This window comes from Canis lupus, chromosome 37, assembly GCF_048164855.1.
Source record: "Canis lupus baileyi chromosome 37, mCanLup2.hap1, whole genome shotgun sequence".
Lineage (NCBI taxonomy): Eukaryota > Metazoa > Chordata > Mammalia > Carnivora > Canidae > Canis > Canis lupus.
Genome location: NC_132874.1, coordinates 13,000,184 through 13,018,862, shown reverse-complemented (window position 1 = coordinate 13,018,862; position 18,679 = coordinate 13,000,184). Strand labels below are relative to the sequence as shown.

Here is an 18,679-nt window from a genome sequence, read left to right as displayed (position 1 = left end):
GGATTGAAATTGATTTTCCTCCTTTCTGTGTGTGAGCACAACCCGAGGGTACAGCTCTGTTACAAACGCTGATCTCAGGTGTGTATTTAAAGGTGAACAGCAACACTCTTGAAACAATAAATGAGAAGAGTTGTTTCAAGAATGCCCTCTATAACCTCTACAAATGAACAGGATGTGTGCTTACGTTTCCAAAGAGTAGCTTTTAATTTCTCCATGCCATTTTGTGTGTGTGTGTGTGTGTGTGTGTGTGCATGTGTGTAGGGATGGGTGGGGGTGGATGAGGCTGGGAGAGAAGATACATTCCTGCCCACATGGCCAGGCTGAGAGTCAGGCAAGCAAGATGCTTGTCTCTGTTATAAGATTTAAGGAGGTCTTCCAAAAAGTCAATACTCAAGCTACAATATTTTAATGTAATATATTTTTAAGAATAAAAATTAATGCAAAAAATACACAATAAGTAACACATCAAAACTTTATCTATCTATTTATTTATTTAAACATTTTATTTGTTTATTCATGAGAGACACAGAGAGAGGCAGAGACATAGGCAGAGAGAGAAGTAGGCTCCCTGCGGGAAGCCTGATGTGGGACTAGAACCCAGGATTCCGGGATCACGACCTGAGCCAAAGGCAGACGTTCAACCACTGAGCCACCCAGGTGTCCAACATATCAAAATTTTAAATATATAAACAATTGACGTTACTGATCTTCCTTTTTTTTTTTTGGCCTCGGTCTCCAATGTGACTCAGCACAGCACTTTTTCACAAACTTTTGGTCTGTCATTCATCATTGATTTTTTCACATTAATTTTGATTTTTAAAATACCACATGAAGGCATTATTTATCTTGATTACTGAGTTTTCTAGCATCACTTCAAATGTTGCATGCCAGATGAATGACCTCTTCCTGGTTCCAGCTCCCTTCAGGCATGGCTCGAATCAGAGGCAGGGCTGTTTTTGAGATCAGCTGAAGATACTAGCTGGCATCTATTTTCAGCCTCCAAACTGAAAAAGAGTGATTGCACTATTCCTCTAGGTGATAATTGTCTAAGGCAAGAATGGCATTCTGTTTTTGTCATTTGCTTGGTCATAACTAAAGTCCTCTCCAGTGCCAAGCAGGAGTTCATTGGAATTCGTTCTCTTGGGAGTAATGTCAATTCTCTATGTGGCATGGAAAGTCCAGGAACTCTCCAGGCCATGGGAGGATATAGTGAGGGTCTTCGTAGGTGCTCAGCTTTAATTTCGATGTTCAGGCCTTGCTGCAGATGTTTGTAGAAGAGCCTCAACCTCTTCTCCCAAGCTATGTAGCTCATGGCGTTGCTCAGCTGTGCACCCAGAACTCTTTGCCCACATGTCATTGTCACTGGTGTGCTCACTGGCGAGAGGCTGTATGGGTATCACTTTGATAGATAGTTGCCCTTGAAGGACATGGCCTGAGGACTTCTGGTGCTTCTGGAAAATCTAGCTATTTCATGACTGTAAAGCTGACCTCCATTCCTCAGCTCTACTCTATTAGGGCATATTTCCTGGCAAACCCATCTACCCCCAAATTAAGTGACATTTCCTGGCAAGGGATGGGCAAGCAGTTGAAAATATAACAGGAACTATTGCACTCAATCCCTTTTACTCCTCTACAATCAATGGCTTGGGCTGTTCTTGGATCTATTAACTGGTAAGTTTCAGGGGCGACATCGCGAGTTTGGAGTCCTGCCATTTGGAATAAGAGGTCAGTGAGAGGCTATCTGGCTCTGGTTTTGTGTTTTAACTTTCCCACTGTATTCTTTCCTGTATCAAACCTGCTCTTTCCCCTCTTGTATACATGCCTTCTTTGAGGTGTTGCTATCATCATGTGTACCCAACCAAACATTCCCAACTTTAACTCTTTCACCATCTAGATCCTACTCGACTACCAGAATGATCTCATTAAAATGGTGATGTGATCGTGTTGCTTTGCTTCTTAGAGCCCTCTGCAATTCCTTCTAGGCTAGAAGATGAGGTTCAAGTTCCCTATTTTGGCTCTGCCCACATCACTGTTCTCATGGCTCACTGTTCTCCCCATTTGTCCAGTTGTAGCTCCTTCTGAACCCCCGGGTCTTAGCACACATCCTTCCCTCCTGTCACACTCCAGTTTCTTAGGGTAACTGCATGGCTGCCAACCTTCTCAGATTTGAGCAGCTGATGAGGTGGCAGTAGGGTCTCAGGGTTCAGCATGTGGGCTTTTACCCAATGCCTTGATGTCAGTAGGGTGCACTCCCTTGCCCTCCAACATACCCAGTGGTTTGGGTTTTGGAGCCTCTCAAATAAGACCCATGCACCACTTGGTGGGTGGGGATGGAGATCAATTGCCTGGCTGGACAAGCCAGTGGAACTGTCTGGGAGATCTTGCCTGTCATGACTTCCAGTCAATCCTTCGGTTTCCAGTCTCCTGCCTCCCTCCTGCCTTCAATGACACTCTAACTTCTGAATCTTTTTAGAATTCTAGAGAGTAGATCATTGTTCATCTTGACATCCCTTTTTGGAGACACTGAAGATAGGGTTTTCCTGGGCTTGCTAACACCTTTGGTTGGACTTCGTTTTATTTATCTGTAAAATGATAAAAATTATACATCATGTTCAATTCCATTGAAGGAGTTGGATGAACTAAACCCTCAGGTGACTTCTCAGCCAGGATCATCTTCCGATTATTCAGGGAACTAATTGTGGGAATGTTGTGACATTTCTCTTTCTTTCCTAGTTGACTGTGGTCAGAGGGAAATCAGGCATTGTTGGCTCAAGGAAAGACTGGCCAATTAATGTACATTTGGTTTTAGATTAAAGCAAAAGGTTTATTGATTGTACATATCAATCTTTCTTTTCTTTTTACAGTTCCTCATTTTACTAGACTTTTTGATTGATTGCCTGGCAGTGATAGTGTGGATAGCATTTCTTTCTTTCTTTCTTTCTTTTTTTTTTTTTTTGATAGCATGTTTTTTTAAGAGACTGTGTGAAAGGAAAGGGGCTCATGCTGGAGAAAAGCTTGAAAGGCCTCTTTACAGGGGCATGAGTGATGTCATCCTCTGGCTGGAGGAGTAACATAACACATAACCTGTGTCCCCTCTGTGACTTGGTGGGTAGTGGGGTAAGGTTCAGGGAGAGATGTTATTGGACCAATTTAATAGTTCATAGCCCTTCAAAAAAGACCAACTTTTCATTATGCTCTCCAAGAGTGACTGTAACTTTTACTTAAGTGCACATCAGCCATAAGAGTCTGAAGTGCATTACAACTCAATGTATGTACTGTTCGTTGTATGGGACATCACCCTGAATTGCTACGTGGTGAACGATGTGTGGTCACTGCTGGCCACAGCCAGTTACTGGGCAGTGCTTTCCTGGCAAGCATGGATAGGATCTTAGTGCTGCAATTATTTTGGAAGGGAAAATGAGCAGATGTGCCCCTCGCCTGACTCCCTGGCTGCCTTGGGACTCATTTGTACCTTCTATGGGGCTCTGATACCCTAAGGCACATAGTTGCTTTTGGTTAATTGTTATTACTGTGTGTAAGAAGAACTCTGGGTGAAACTGCCAAGGCTTCTGCTAGAGCCAGAAATGGAAAAATCTTTCAAACAGAAAATGAAGTTTAGTTTGGCATCCTAATAGATCATTAGCCAGAAAATGTATACTTGGCCTTGCCAGTAGGTTTGAGGAAGGGAATAGTGACTATGCAGAGTTTATAGGCTCTGCCATTTGAGGCTGGCCTCCTGTCCCATGGGACCCGTACAACCCTGGATCTGGCTAAAGCTTTGCTTCAGATCGGCACTCCTGCCCTGTTTCTTTGCTGTCAGAAGAAGGGTTGGTCTACCCCAGAGTCTCATTTACCCAGCATAAGCATTTGGCTCTGTTGGATATTACACTTGGTCTTTTCAAATCTTACTGCTTCCGTGGCTATGCCAGCTCCATCTGACTGGCCCTTACTCTCCTGCATGACTTGGCCTCACTTCTGCCTCCAGCTCCCCCTATACAGTTTGGGAAATTCAAACAATACTCTTATGATTTCTTCTCCTTTTCCTTCTCCTCCTCCTCCTCCTTTTTTTTTTAGACTTATTTATTTATTTTAGAGAATAAGAAAGAGACAAAGAGAGCATGAGATGGGGGGAAGGTAGAGGGAGAGGGAGAGAGAGAATCCTCAAGCAGACTCCACACTGAGTACGGAGCTCAATGTCTCCATGTATGTATCCAGTATGTATCCAGTATGGGCTGGATCCCAGGATCCAGAGATCATGACCTGAGTGAAGTCAAGAGTTGGACACTTAACAGAATGAGCCACCCAGGTCCCCAAGCTGTGATTTCTTCAAAAGTTGGAGTTTCTTCTTGACGAGCCTGTGCCTATAGAGGATTTTGTCTGTTTTTGTTTGGTCTGTTGCATGGTTCTCACATAGGCAGTTTACCCAGTTTCTGATGTGGATCAATTTTATCCCATGTGCAAAGAAATGTACCAGTCTTTGGACATTCACAGCTGGGTTTGGAAGTGAGTTGATCTCACTGATGATGTATGGGTTACGCAGACTTACGTGATGAGCTCATCCAAGGACAGCCTCAAACCCCCGTCCTTTCCAAGCTGTAACTGAAGGTTATTGTGTCTTGCAGTATTCTTCAACTTCAAGATTCACAGACCCAAATGAGGTGCCAAAATAAAAATAAAACGTTTTGTTGAGTTGACTCTGTATGTGAGGGAGGGTGAGCAGAAGCAGGGAAGGGCAGAGAGACAGACACTGAGGTCTGGTGGATGGAGGAAACAGGGGCTGACAACTTGCATGGGGGAAAAACAAGAATTCCAAGCAGACAGAACAGGCTGTTTCAAAATGGTTTCTGGGATCTTGCACTGGCATAGCTCACAGAGGAACCAAAAAAGGTGGACTGGGGCTTGACACACCTTTAGGGTCAAATATGTGGAGTCTGAACCCTGACCGTACCAATCACTTACTTCAAGACTTGATTCCTTGCCTCAGTTTCTTATGTGTGGGTACCATAAAGACTAAACAGTCAGCCCTCATGATTGCTCCCTAGAACTTCTAGGAGTCTGTTTCCAAGTGAAGAGTGAGGTGTGTGATAGCAAAGACCAAGGCTGTGTCCAGGACATGGAGTGATCTCTCCAACATAACTGGAGGGCAAGTGCTAGAAGTGGCCCAGATGCAGGAGGAAAGGTATCATTTGCTCAGGATCCAGAAGGGATAGAGCATGGGTGAGCATTAGGAGGAAAGAAATCCTTATCAGAGCCGGGCAGGCCAGTCTAAGGAGCACAGTCTGTGGTGCTCACTGTATCTCTCAAAATGTGGCCCCAGAAACCCCTAGATTGTGCAAACACCACAAATGAACTGCAATGTAAACTCTGGGTCTTGGGTGGTACTAATATGTCAACGTAGGTTCATTGATGTTAGTCATCTTATCACTCTGGGGGCTGTTGGGAAGGGAGGAGGCAATGCGTGGGCAGGGGGGAGACCAGGGGCGTATGGGAAATCTCTGTACCATCCCCCAAATTTGCTGCAAACTTAAAACTGCTCTAAGGAAGAAAAATCTTACTACATTAAACAAAATTATGACCCCAGGAACCAAGATCTACATGTAGACGGATATTAGCTAGTCAATGACGAACAGGCCATTATACTTGGATCTAGGCATTTAGACATTTATTAATACAACACATTTTCTTTTCTTTTTTGCAATCATTTTATGCTAGTGGCTCAAATTAGTTAGAGATTATTTGAATCTATAGGTGAACATATAGTTAGGCCTCTTCTTTCTGATGTTGCAGTTGTGTGTTTGATTTCAGTGATTCTAAATATGGTATTTTATATTCTGTTCCCCCAAATCTAATCGTCTTTGATTTAGATTGTCACTCCAATTTGCCAAGCTCTTTTTGAGGTCTGTATTCAAATATGCTATATGTTGTTCCAAGCTTTCTGATAAATGCAGATTTGATACTCATGTTTGATATGCTCTTACTGGCAGAAAGTGTTGAAAAGATATGGCGAGGAACAATTTCTGTAGAATTCCATCAGTGATTTCTTTCCAGCTTAATATCAGCTCATTTCAATCAGCCAGAGGTTGATCATTCTAGCCAATGTGCCTGATACAGAAGCTATTTCTTCTTAGTGGCTGCCATCCTGGCTCTACTGTCTTTTTTTTAAGGGTAACTCCCTTACCTAACCTACTTATGGAGTCTGGCTTTACATCTGTCACTGCTCCCCCTTGCTGGCTCATCCTGACTCAGGAGCAGCCTTCCTATCATCTTTGGCCTAATGCAAAAAAGCTAGACCAATCTGAAATGACAAAAGTGAAAAGAATTATAAAATTTGTAATAGGTCTGGAAAGTGAAAGGATATCATCACGTTGAGTTGGGGCTGAGGTAGGCCAAAGCTTACCTCTGCCTAGGGAGAGAGACAGATGAGGAAGAGGTCTGAAGGCTTCTTGTGTGTCTGGGATCACTCTGAGAAGGTCATAAAGGTGTGGACTCTTTCCTCCCAGAGAAATGTACAAATGAATACATATATGTCATCTGGCTTATGGTTTCAAGACATTTATACACCTTCTAAATCTTGGGGTAGTTAGTCTTAAAAAAGAACTCATAAATTTGGTTGGTACTGAGACAATGAAGAAGATGCACAGAGAGAAATGAGGTTGGAGAGAGACAGAGACCCCTGGACCTGCCTCATCTTCTAAGGTTCTGGTCAACTGACTTTTCCAATAAACCCCACTTTTCTTGAGATATATTGAGGGAGTCTCTGTTTTTGCAACTGAAGGTGCCTGACTTAAATAGTGGGGTCATCAGGCAATCAGTCACGCCAGCCATACACCCTAGAGTCACATCTGCATCTCCAAACATCACTTTCCAAGGGCATCATGCCTGAGTCTGCATCCTTCTTACTGAGCTGATATTCCAGGGGCAAACCCATCTCTTCTCTAGCACTTATTTGCCTATATCCTAATGATTTCTATGCTTCTTTTCCAAACTGTAGGCCAGGTACCCAACCACTTTTTTTTTTTCTTCAGTTTTATACCTTTATTTGACAATCAGCGATTAGTTCTCATCCACATTAACAGTACGTAGATTTTTGAAAGTGGTGACCGGTACGTAGGTAACCAGCATGTAGAGCTTACTTGGTGAATCTTCATCCTCCTTACGTTTTCTGGACAACTGCATGTGGATATGCTTTGGAACATTCCTTATTCCATTGGCCCAGACAGCTTTGTTGAGCCTGGTGTCAATGCGCACATCTGAAATTCCCATCTCCTTCATGGCAAATTTCTGGATCTCTTTGAGTGCCCGAGGGGCACGCTTCTTGAAACCCACTCCATGGATACGTTTGTGAATGTTGATGGTGTATTCTCTGGTCACTACCTGGTTGATGGCAGAACGGCCCTTCTTCTTCTCTCCACCCTTCTTTGCGGGAGCCATTCTGCCGGGCCCTAGTTGGAAAGGAAGACCCAACCACTTCTTAAACATTTCTACCTGTGTGCCTCATAAAAAGTGCAAATGTAACCTCAGAACCAAACTCATACTGTTGCACAATAAAGAAACAGAAAGTGAAATAGAAGCAAGGCATACACAATTGGTCTTCTTTAAATATGCTTTGTCTTTTTTTCTCATTTGTCAACAGTATCCATTCTAAGAAGCATCCCTAACACCCTTCCCTCATCTGACCTCAATTGAACCCATCGTTACAGCTTGCTGATTCTATCCTCTGAAAAGTTCCCACACCGGTGTGTTTCTTTCACCCTTGCACCATGACTCTACTCTGCCTTCTTCATCCACCACCTGGATGAGGTTTGTTGTAAAATAAAAGTCTGATCTGTCTCCCTGTCTCCAATCTTGACCACTGTGAGCTGTCCTCCAGCTGCAGCCACACAGTCAGTCTTAGTGACAAATGTAAGAAATGCCCACTTGAAGCTCTTTGGCGGTTCCACATAAGCTATGAGGTCAAGTCCACATGTCCTACAGGGCACAGTGGTCCCCACGATGTCTCCCGCCTATTGTTAGCATATCTCCTGCCCCTCCCTATGTGTCACTTCATACTCAGGCCGGCTGGCTTGCTTACACTTCCAGTGACTCTGTTGGGCGTGACCTTCCCTAGCTGAAGGTCTCTTCTAGGCTCCTCTTCTGCTAAATTTCTTTTGGGGCTCTGATATATAGATATACAGACATGCAAAATTACTGATGCTTTCATAAAGAAATTGAGAAGAAATGCACATATAAGCCAAACATCATAACATTCCATTTAAAAATATATGGCATGCTAAGCGTATCTAATATCTACTACATTAGGTCCCCAGCATCCTTTTTTTGGTGATCTCTTCTTGGCTCTTTTCTGCTCCCAGTGACTTTACTCTGCAACCTCTGCAGCCATGCTCACTTCAGCCTTTGCTGGCTCTTCTATTTCTATCCGTCCATCATAGCTTCCTCCTTTCCTTCCTTCCTTCCCTCCTTCCTTCCTTCCTTCCTTCTTTCCTTCCTTCCTTCCTTCCTTCCTTCCTTCCTTCCTTCCTTCCCTCCTTCCTTCCTTTCTTAAATAGAGACAACGATGATTCTTATTTAGATTTTCCAACTAGCATCCTTCCACTTAGCACTACATCAGCAAAAGTAATATTTTTCTAGTAATTGACCTTCATTGGAAGACAAGGCCAATATGCAATATATGAATTTTAAGTAACATGTGAATTTTTAAAAAATCATGAATTTTAAATAACATTTTTCCTAGTTATAGAAGTAATTTTTGCTCATTGAGGAAATATTAAAAATTACAAAGGAGTATAAAGAAGAGCATAACAACTACCTCATCATTAACTACCATATGTAGAACATCTTTCTCTGTCTGCTTGGTTTAGCTAGGATCCCCACAAGTAACCAATTTAGGCTGAAATCAAGCCTAAATTGCAAAAAATTCTGAAGAAAATTGGAATTTTCTTTTATTTTTTTTTCTATTTTTTTTAAATTTTTATTTATTTTATGATAGTTATCACAGAGAGAGAGAGAGAGAGAGAGAGAGGCAGAGACACAGGCAGAGGGAGAAGCAGGCTCCACGCCCCGGGAGCCGGACGTGGAACTCGATCCCGGGCCCCCAGGATCGCGCCCCGGGCCGAAGGCAGGCGCCAAACCGCTGCGCCACCCAGGGATCCCGGAATTTTCTTTTAATGAAAACAAACCACTGCAACCAGTGAACCCATAAGTATTCACTTTCAGGAAATGACTGATTTTAGGGCCTCTGGGTAGCTCAGTTAAGCATCCGACTCTTGATCTCAGCTTAGGTCTTGATTTTGGGTTGTGAGTTCAAGCCCCACATTGGGCTCTAAGCTGGGGGTGGAGGCTATTTTAAAAAATGATTAATTTAATATTTGAATTATATTTGGTTGAATATTTGAATGATGTGGTTCAGAATTCTAACAGTATAAAAACTAAGTGTGGTTTTTAGATAGGTCTTTCCTCCCATCAAAAGATAGAATCTGATTCCTCTCTCCTTGAATATAAATTGGCCTTAGTGACCTGATTTTTTTTGAAGGTCCATCCAGAGATTTTTATGCACTTGAATAGAATGTAAATATGTATTTCCCCTCCTCTTCTTTACACATCGTTTCACACTTTAATTTTTTTCAACCATCAGTACAGTTTGGAGATCTTTCATTCTTTTTTACAGTTGAATAATATTGCCTTGTCTGGGTCCCTTTTTAATAGACATTTAGGAAGTCTCCAATCTTTTGCTCCTACAACGTTGTGACAAATAATCTTGTATATACATCACTTTGCATATACGTGGGTATAACTGTAGGATAAAGGTCTTGGAATGGAATTGCTGGGTCAAAGGAGAGACACATTAGTAATTCTAATAGATATTGCCATACTGACCTTTGTAGCCTTCCAATTTATTCCCCTCCAGTGATAAATGAGTTCCCTATATACTTCAGGCCTTACCAACTCTGGACATTATTGGACTTTTGGATCTTTGCCAATCTGACTGACCAAAAAATAGTATCTCAGGGCAGTTTTAAAGATTTTATTTTATTTATTTATTTATTTATTTATTTATTTATTTATTTATTTAGAGTGCACAAGCAGGGGGAGCAGGAGAGGGAGAGGTGAGAAGCAGATTTCTGGCTACTTCCCAGACCTTGAGCTCATGCCCTGAGCTGAAGGCAGATGCTCAACCACTGAGCCACCCAGGAGTCCTGAAGAGCCTTTTTGTATTTACTTTTCTGTGAACTGCTTATATCCTTTGCCCACTTTTGAATGACCTGATAGTCTTTTAAAAAATTAATTTGAACTTATCTATCAGGGAAACTGAGATTTTGTCTATGGTGGAAGAAGTAAAAGTTTTCCTGATTTGCTGTTTGTCTTTCTGACTTTGCTCATAACATTTATTGCATGGAGAAGTTTTATTTTATTTTTTTCCATAGTGGAATGTATTATCTTTTTTTTTTTATGGGCCCTGAATCTTATGTCACAGTTGGAAAAGTCTTTCTTATTCTAAAGTCACTAAATAATTCCCTTAAACTTTTTCCTACCACTTTGGGGTTTCGATTTTCTACATCTGGAATTTATCTAGTATAAGGTGTGAGGTATTGATCCAACTTTACTTCTTCAAGATGGCTTCTGTGTGACTTCAACACGATTGATTAAGTAATCCACTTTCTCCTCACTCACTGGAAATGTCACCTATGGATGCATTTTTATTTATTTCTACATTTTCTATTTTGTTCCATTGATGTGTCTGTCTGTTTTGAGGTAGTCTCATACTTTTTCTTTGTTACTGTCTTGGAATAGGTTTTTATATCTGGCATATGTATTCTCCATTCACTGCTCTTTTTATTCATAGTTTTCCAGATAAATCTTGTTTATGTGTCACTGTGAAATTTTGAATCATCATATCTGCATTTTTAGAAGTGATACCTGAAGTGAATGTCTACCAATACCCTTAAAACTTTGATGATATGACCACTGTCTTTCAAAGTTTTTATCTCTTTCACGCTCGATCTTAAATGGTTCTTACTATTTGGTCAGAGGCATTTCTCAGGGACACAACTTTCTCTACCTTCTGAAAATGAAATTATTAGCAAAATAAATCAAAGAAACCGTGCAGCTAGTGTACTGTCTTTAGCACCTATCTGGAGAGTTTAAATCCATCACTAGTAATGGGCAGATTTTAGGAAAGCATTAGTGGTGTCCTCTATCCAGCAGGGCAGTCTGCAGCATAGCATAGAGTCTCTACCTGCACACTCTCCTCTGATCTCTCCCTTCATATACATGGATTTCCATATTCATATATTCATTAGCTATTTAGGGGGAAGCCACTATGTGCTAGGCACTGTTCTAGAACATGGCAATGCAGTAGTGTACTAAAAAATTGCTGCCTTTGTAGATTGTGGAATTTACGTTCTAGAAAGCTTATGGGCACATATACATACAAAAACACAAGTAAAAAATAAAATTGTACTACCAAACCCAAGTCAAGAGTTCCTGACCAATGTCCCAGACACCTGTTGTTTTTGGTAACTCGGACTTCCTAGTCTCTTGTTTTGATAGCAGCATTCTGGCTCTCCTTTGGGGAGCCATCCTTCCCACCTCTGGCTATCTAGGAGCCAACAACAGTGCTTCAAACTCTTGAGCTTTGTGAATAGTTCAGGCATATGTAACATATTAAACAGGAAGAATGAGGGACCAGGACTTTTTCTGAAATCGTTGAATAACAGGAATTATTTACACTGTGTTTGAAGGTCATAGAAGGCAAACAGTTCTTTCTGTGGCTATCTCAATCACCTTCCAGGGTAGAAATTTTTTAAAGAATGAAGACAACACAGAAGAAAGCCAGACCAAGACAGTTTACACCTATTTTACTGACTGAACTCCTTGATCCACCTTGTTTGTTTATTTTAGAAAGGGAGAGGGAGGGGACAGAAGGAGAGGGAAGATTTTTTTTTTTAAAAATCATTTTACTTGAATTCAATTAACATATAGTGTATTATTAGTTTCAGAGGTAGAGTTCAGTGATTCATCAGTTGCATGTAACATCCAGTGCTCATTACATCTGTGCCTCCTCAATGCCCATCACCCAGTCACCCTATCCCCCCACCCACTGTCCATCCAGAAACCCTGTTTGTTTCCTGTAGTTAAGAGTGAGAAAGAGAATCTTAAGCAGGCTCCATGCCCACTACAGAGTCCCATGTGGGGCTCAATCTCACGACCCTAAGATCATGACCTGAACCAAAACCGAGAGTCAGACTCTCAACTGACTGAGCCACCCAGGGACCTAGATTCACCTTGTTTAAAAACAGATCTAGGGGATCCCTGGGTGGCTCAGTGGTTTAGTGCCTGCCTTTGGCCCAGGGTGCGATCCTGGAGTCCCGGGATTGAGTCCCGCGTCAGGCTCCCAGCATGGAGCCTGCTTCTCCCTCTGCCTGTGTCTCTGCCTCAATCTCTCTCTCTCTGTCTATCATAAATAAATAAAAATAAATCTTAAAAAAAATGAAAAAACAATCTTTAAAAAAAATAAAAATAAAACCAGATCTACCCCTAGACTTTTTAGTTCCATGAGCCACCGATTCAGTTGAACCCATGAGATCACATTTATTTCGTATTCTTAGAATTTTATCGTATGACTCTTACTCTGGTTTCTGGCATATGAACTGTGAAGCTATAAGCATTGTTTTAAATGTTCTTCTTCTCTATTCTTTCCTGAGAATACTTGGGAGCCCATTTTACTACTCTTTGTTCATTCTGTGTCCTGTTTTAGCTGTGCCACCAAAACTAAACCAAGATTGGGAGAGGACTGCCTTGAAGGACTCTGTCCAAATTTGGGGGTTTCTAGGGTTATATTGGTCACAGTGGTCATTCCCTGATGATCTGCCTGGGTTGCCATGATGAAGGAAGAGTACGAAAGCAGTAGCCAGAAAACCAAGCCATGGCTGAGAGCTGGCTGTTGGCTATTCAGTGAATGGAAGTAGGAGAACCAGCCAGAGAGGAAGATGAAAAGCATCTTCCATCAAAGGATGGAAATGAGGCAGCCAAGCCTGGAATGGAAGTAGGGCATAAGCAAGTGAAACGGATAGGACCTCAGTCTATGAACTCTGAGCACTCGGTAGGTGTTCTGTGATGGAGTGAACATTTGAAGGGAGCAAACTTGGCTGGGCAATGACATAGTGCTTGTCTGAGTTTTTCTCTTTTCTGCACTTGAGTATCATTCAAAGTTATCTTGAACACATTATCACTTCTTGCTAACTAGATGAGTCCGATATTTAACAGGATAAACCCTACCTTTTCCAAAAGCCTATCATTTTAGTCCAACAGACTATGATCCAGAAGACTAAGCTGAGTTAGGAACCTGAGTTCCTGAGGAGAATCCATTACTAATCAACTGGATATTACTCCCCAGGTAGGCAGCTGGAATTGTGTTGTGGCATTTGTTGGTTGTCACTGTGACTGCAGGGTCACAAAACTGGTGTTTGATGGGCAGCAAGCAGGACTGCACTGTCGGCCTACAAAGTAAATATTGTACCGTCCTGAGTGAAAACTATGTTCACCCTCAAATGGAGAACTCTTGAGTATACTCTAGACAGTAACTTCAACTGTTTACTTCTTAAAGGCTCCTTTACTCCCAGTCATGGATTTCAGTGGAAGGAATGCTGAAAACACTGCCTCTACCCCAAACTCAAGCTTGCCTCTCCTGTGGATGTTATCTGTTTACATCTGAATCAGATACGCTGGGTAGCTCTCAGGATGTCTGGGGAATGCTGAAAAGATGCCCGTCATGTTTCTTTTACTTCCCATTGGCTGTGCTATGTGTACCCACAGCTGCCCCCACCCCCAGTTGGGGAGATTCCAGCTACCACGATGAGTCTCTTCCTTCCAGGTTTATTTGCCTGTGCATTATGATATGTTTATGCTGCTTCCTTCTGAAGCTCCAGATACACCTTCTGTGGAAGGAACCTACTCCTGATACATATAATGGATTAAACCTTTTCCACATACTCATTTAGATTTTTGCTTTTTCAGTCACACGCACGGAGTAAGTATTTTGTGCCAGACACCGTGCTAAGGGCTGGGTGCATTTCTACCCTCATATGATGTGTTTTTCACTCACAAGCTTCTTGACATTCTTTTCACTTCTATCTTCTTAGAGTTATTTTTCCTCCTGTTACTTTGGGCATCACATTTAGGAACTTCTCCTTTCGGGTCAACCAGCATTTAGAGGACCACCTCCCAAACCCCTTTCTCTCTAGCAAAAAGATTTGTGTTTATATCATACTCAAGCCACAGGAAGACAAATGTGTGTATGCCCTGCAACTCCCCCAAACAGCTCAGTCATCAGGACATCCTTCTGGGCCTTTGCCTGAAAGCTGCTGTGGTATTGAGACAATTGTCATATTTATTCACCAGGTCAATTTTGGTCTTGAGTAATTTCTGGAAACTTCTACTTAGAGGCAGCAGTTTATCTGCCTCACACCTAAGTACAATGCCTCTGCTAGTTGACTGTGTTTGCTTGCTATACAAATTGTACAAATCATTGTTACTTACTTAAAAATATCTCCCCACTCTGCTGATGACAAGGTCACCAAGGATCCCCTTCAATTGGCTAAGCTTCTTCTATGAGGACTAAATAAATCCATTCTTGAGGCTTCTGACTCTAGGGTTACTGCATTTATTTTTTTATTATTATTTTTTTATTATTTATTATTATTTTTTTTACTGCATTTATTTAATGGCCAGAATTGGTCTGAGACTTCCTTATCAGAGTAGCTTAACAATCATTATTGGAGAAACTTCAGCTTCTCTAGTCATTTAACACTTGTTTATCTAGTCCTGAGTCTCATTCCACATGTTCACATCTTCCGTTCTGCACAAGTGCTGGGGTTTGAGGATGAGTCAGGCTGCTGGCTCACAGGGAAGGCAGAGGTAATATATTCCCGTAGTGGAACCCCAGTCATTCTGTCTCTATGGATAGAAAGTGTCCTGGTACCAGGTCCATAGATACCCAACTTCAACAACAAGGGAGCTCATGGTTTAAAACTGTGAAACTGAGCATCAGGGAGACCAAAGCACATCTCTATTTTCAAAAGTCTGATCCGTTGCAAACATACAGCCCTTGTGAGGGAAGACACAGTTATTAAAGGCATCTGCTGAGGCTTGATCTGCTTCAACCTAACATTGTGTGCTTGTAGAATGGAATTCTCTGAGATGAAAGAATTCTGCAAAGAGAATGCCCAGTACTCCTCTCCAATTTCAGGGGCAGGCTTTCATGGAAACTTCCAGGTCTAGATGATGGACAATGCTTGGTTCTTGCCAGAAGCACCTTCATGTGCAAAGAAGGCACTTCCTAAAGGTATGTTTAAGACATCAACTCAGGTTTTCTGGAAGGAACCTGCCTCTGAGGGCCTCAGTGGGGAGGGTAGAGGGAGACATGAAGGAGACGAAAGGGATTTTCTTGCAGGAGGCAGGAACTCAAAGCAAAGACTGGAGAGGATTGGGGGTGGAAAGCAGAGAGACATTAAGTTTGTGAAAAGGAAGATGGAAAATCTTTGAGAGAAGAGGATGGAGAGCTGCTGGAAGCCGTGATAAGTCAAGAAAAGTGGAAGCCAAATCAAACCAAACCAAACACTGAGGAGTAACAAGAAGCAGAAACTCCTTTTCTGGGGTTCCCTGAAGTGTGAATCTTGGCTGTAATTATGCAGTTGGCAGGTAAGAGCTGATTTCAAGGGTGACAACATTTATTTATTGTTTACTTATATTTTCTGGAACATCTGGATTTTTACAATTCTCAGCATAGGCAGAAGTGGCTTACCTTGCCCTGGGATTCATAAAACAAGGTGGAGGCATTCTAGTTTCTTTTTTTTTAAAGATTTTATTTATTTATTCATGAGAGACACAGAGAAAGAGAGGCAGAGACATAAGCAGAGGGAGAACCAGGCTCCCTGCAGGGAGCCTGATGTGGCACTTGATCCCAGAATCCTGGGATCATGACCTGAGCCAAAGGCAGATGGATGTTTAACCACTGAGCCTCACATGTGTCCTGGTATTTTAGTTTCTGATGCATTTTGGTGGCCTTGAAGACTTTTGACTTAAGGCCTAGGCAACGCTAAGTGCCTGTTCATTCACTGTGCTCTGGATAAACAAAAGAGGGAAGTGATGTCAATGTCATTGCCAATGATAATAAGCATGTAAAAGCCTTGTGTGCCCTGCAATAATATAGCCTGGTTTAATGCATGCTGTTGGTACTTCTTACATAGTAATTAACTTGGGCAGAATAGACCCACATAATCTTAAACCAATTTTTGAGCTTGAGAGTAGTTGTCTTTGAATTGATGCACATAACTGGACATAATTTCTGTGTTTACTGTTGAAATTGGGTCCCAGTTGAGCTCCAGAATAGACACCGGAGACACTCTTCCTCTGGACAACACAATGTAAGAGCTGAGTACCTACTATTTGCAGAAAAAAACTTACTTATGTTACAGACTGAATTGTGTGCTCCCTTCCCCTGCCCACCACAAGTCCATATGCTGAAGCCTTAGCATCCAACGTGGCTGTGTTGGGAGATAAGGTCTTTGAGAAGATAATTAAGGTTAATTGAGGTCATAAGGGTGGTACCATGATCCAATAGGACTGATGTCCTTATAAGAAGCGAAGTGACACTGGGCATGCTTGTGCATAGAGAAAAGGTCATGTGAGGATACAGAGAGAAGGTGGCCATCTACAGGTCAAGGAGAGAGGTCCCAGGAGAAACCAACCCTGCTGACACCTTGGTCCTGGACTTGTAGCCTCTAGACCTGTGAGAACTTACGTTTTTGTTGTTTAAACCACTTAGTCTGTGGTATTTTGTTATGGCAGCCCTTGCAGACTTAGACAACCATTAGCCTCTCTTCTATGGTTTTTATGTTTCCATTGGAGCCATGGGGTCTTGAGCTTTAGCTTAGGCTGTGGCATTAAAGCTTTGGCATATTCATAAATTTAAAAAAATAAGGCATGGGTAGAAACCAGAGCTTGGCCTCTGCCAAAAGCTCTGATATACTGTAGGTGTTCAATAAATGGTTATGGATTATATGGAGAAGCCGCTAGGAATGACTTTTCATGAAAAGTGACTCTGGAACTTCTGAAGGAGTAACCACATACCTTGACCCAAAGAATAATGAAGAGATTCAAAGGATCCATCTGGGAAAAGGGACATGGAGAGCAAGATCAAAGAGGCTTCAGCAAGGAAGGGTCTGGAGCAGGGAGGAGCTCCCTAAGGGAGGAGCAGAAGTGTCTCAGAAGTAATGACAAAAGTTGGTAGAAAACTTCAGAGATCTTTTTATTGTTATTGATTTTTGTTTTTGCCATGAGTAGATGAGCTGGTTAGGGTCCAACGAGGGGGCTTAGGGTCAATGGATCCCAGGGGCTGGTCTATATGGGGCTCTGGATTCAAAAATCATTGTCACTGTGAAACTACAGGCTTGCAGTGGGGGGAGTGGAGTGTGGCCTGGGGAAGCACAAGTCACACTCCCCTCAGCCAGCACAGAAGCTTCAGCATTGTCTACACAAGACCGTTCTAAGAATTGTTATTCCATGAACCTCCATGGCCTCTATTTTCCATGGTCATCTTGGGCAATGGTGCTAATACACAGCAAGAGGGTCAGCTGAAAATACTAAGTAAAACACTGAGCTTGGACAACCTGGAGTGGACAAACCCTGGTGAAAACACTGTATTCTATGGCATCAGAGCCATTCTGCTGCTGGATCCCTAGGTAGAGAGAGACTTTAGTCACCAGGGGCTTTCCTCTCCTTGTCCTTTCTCTCGTTCATCCAGAGTCATTTCATGCAAGATGCCAGCCCAGGATTTCACAAGTCACCTTTTATATAAAATACAATTTATCTTTATCCTTCAAGAGTTCTATCAATGCTGGGTTCCTTCTCTTCCAGCTTTCATGCTTGTTAAAAAGCCCTACCTTGTCTTTTCTGAATGCTTCTGAGTGCCCCAACCATTATTTGCAACTATCCCCATTGCCACAAGCAGCCTTCAGGAACAATCTGTGTTGCTCAGCTACTTGAAGAAGTTTCTGGATGGAAAGCCATCCAGTTACCTCCTTTACAACAGGAGATATTTCATCTATGAAGGTATTTCCCTCCCACCACCAACTCTCTGGCTTGCTTTGCAAACACTGGCTGCAGCAGCGTAGAGATGTCACGAGCTGCATCTCACGCCCTTCAAGGCTGACTTTTCATGCTCTTTATATTCGACCCATTATCTGTAGAAACTCTACATGTCCTTGGCATTGTCACTCCAGAGCTGAAAGCAAAGCCTTGGCATTCCAGAATATTTTGTGACTCTTATGACTCACCCCAGATGAGAATGTCTAATTCTAGCATCATGAGGAAGGATGAAAGAACATAATTTCCTAAAAAAAATATATGACATTGTTAGAAATAAAAGCCTGTGAGCCCAAGGAGCACAGTCTTAAAACGGAGAAAGCAGAGAGTTTGAGAAGGCTTTCTGGAATCACAAAATCTGCTGTAGTTTTTTATGCTTTGAAAGAATAACTTGAAAGAAAAATAAAAATTGGCACACTGGGGGACACTCTGTGTATACAGCAGTTTTAAAATATGCATTTGTTCACATTCAAGAGTACAAAACCTCGTGGGTTCTTCTTCCTACAATGGCTTCCTGTCTCACTCTAACTCAACAGCT

At 42.1% G+C, this 18,679-nt stretch overlaps 1 protein-coding gene across 1 annotated transcript; it reads right to left on the bottom strand.

The window, feature by feature from the left end:
* Positions 1–7,053: 7,053 nt before the first annotated feature.
* On the bottom strand, positions 7,054–7,452 carry LOC140626287 (large ribosomal subunit protein eL31-like). The gene has a single exon (XM_072813979.1). It carries the CDS (start codon positions 7,429–7,431, stop codon positions 7,054–7,056), a length of 378 nt encoding a protein of 125 aa, XP_072670080.1. The 5' UTR covers positions 7,432–7,452.
* Positions 7,453–18,679: the final 11,227 nt, after the last annotated feature.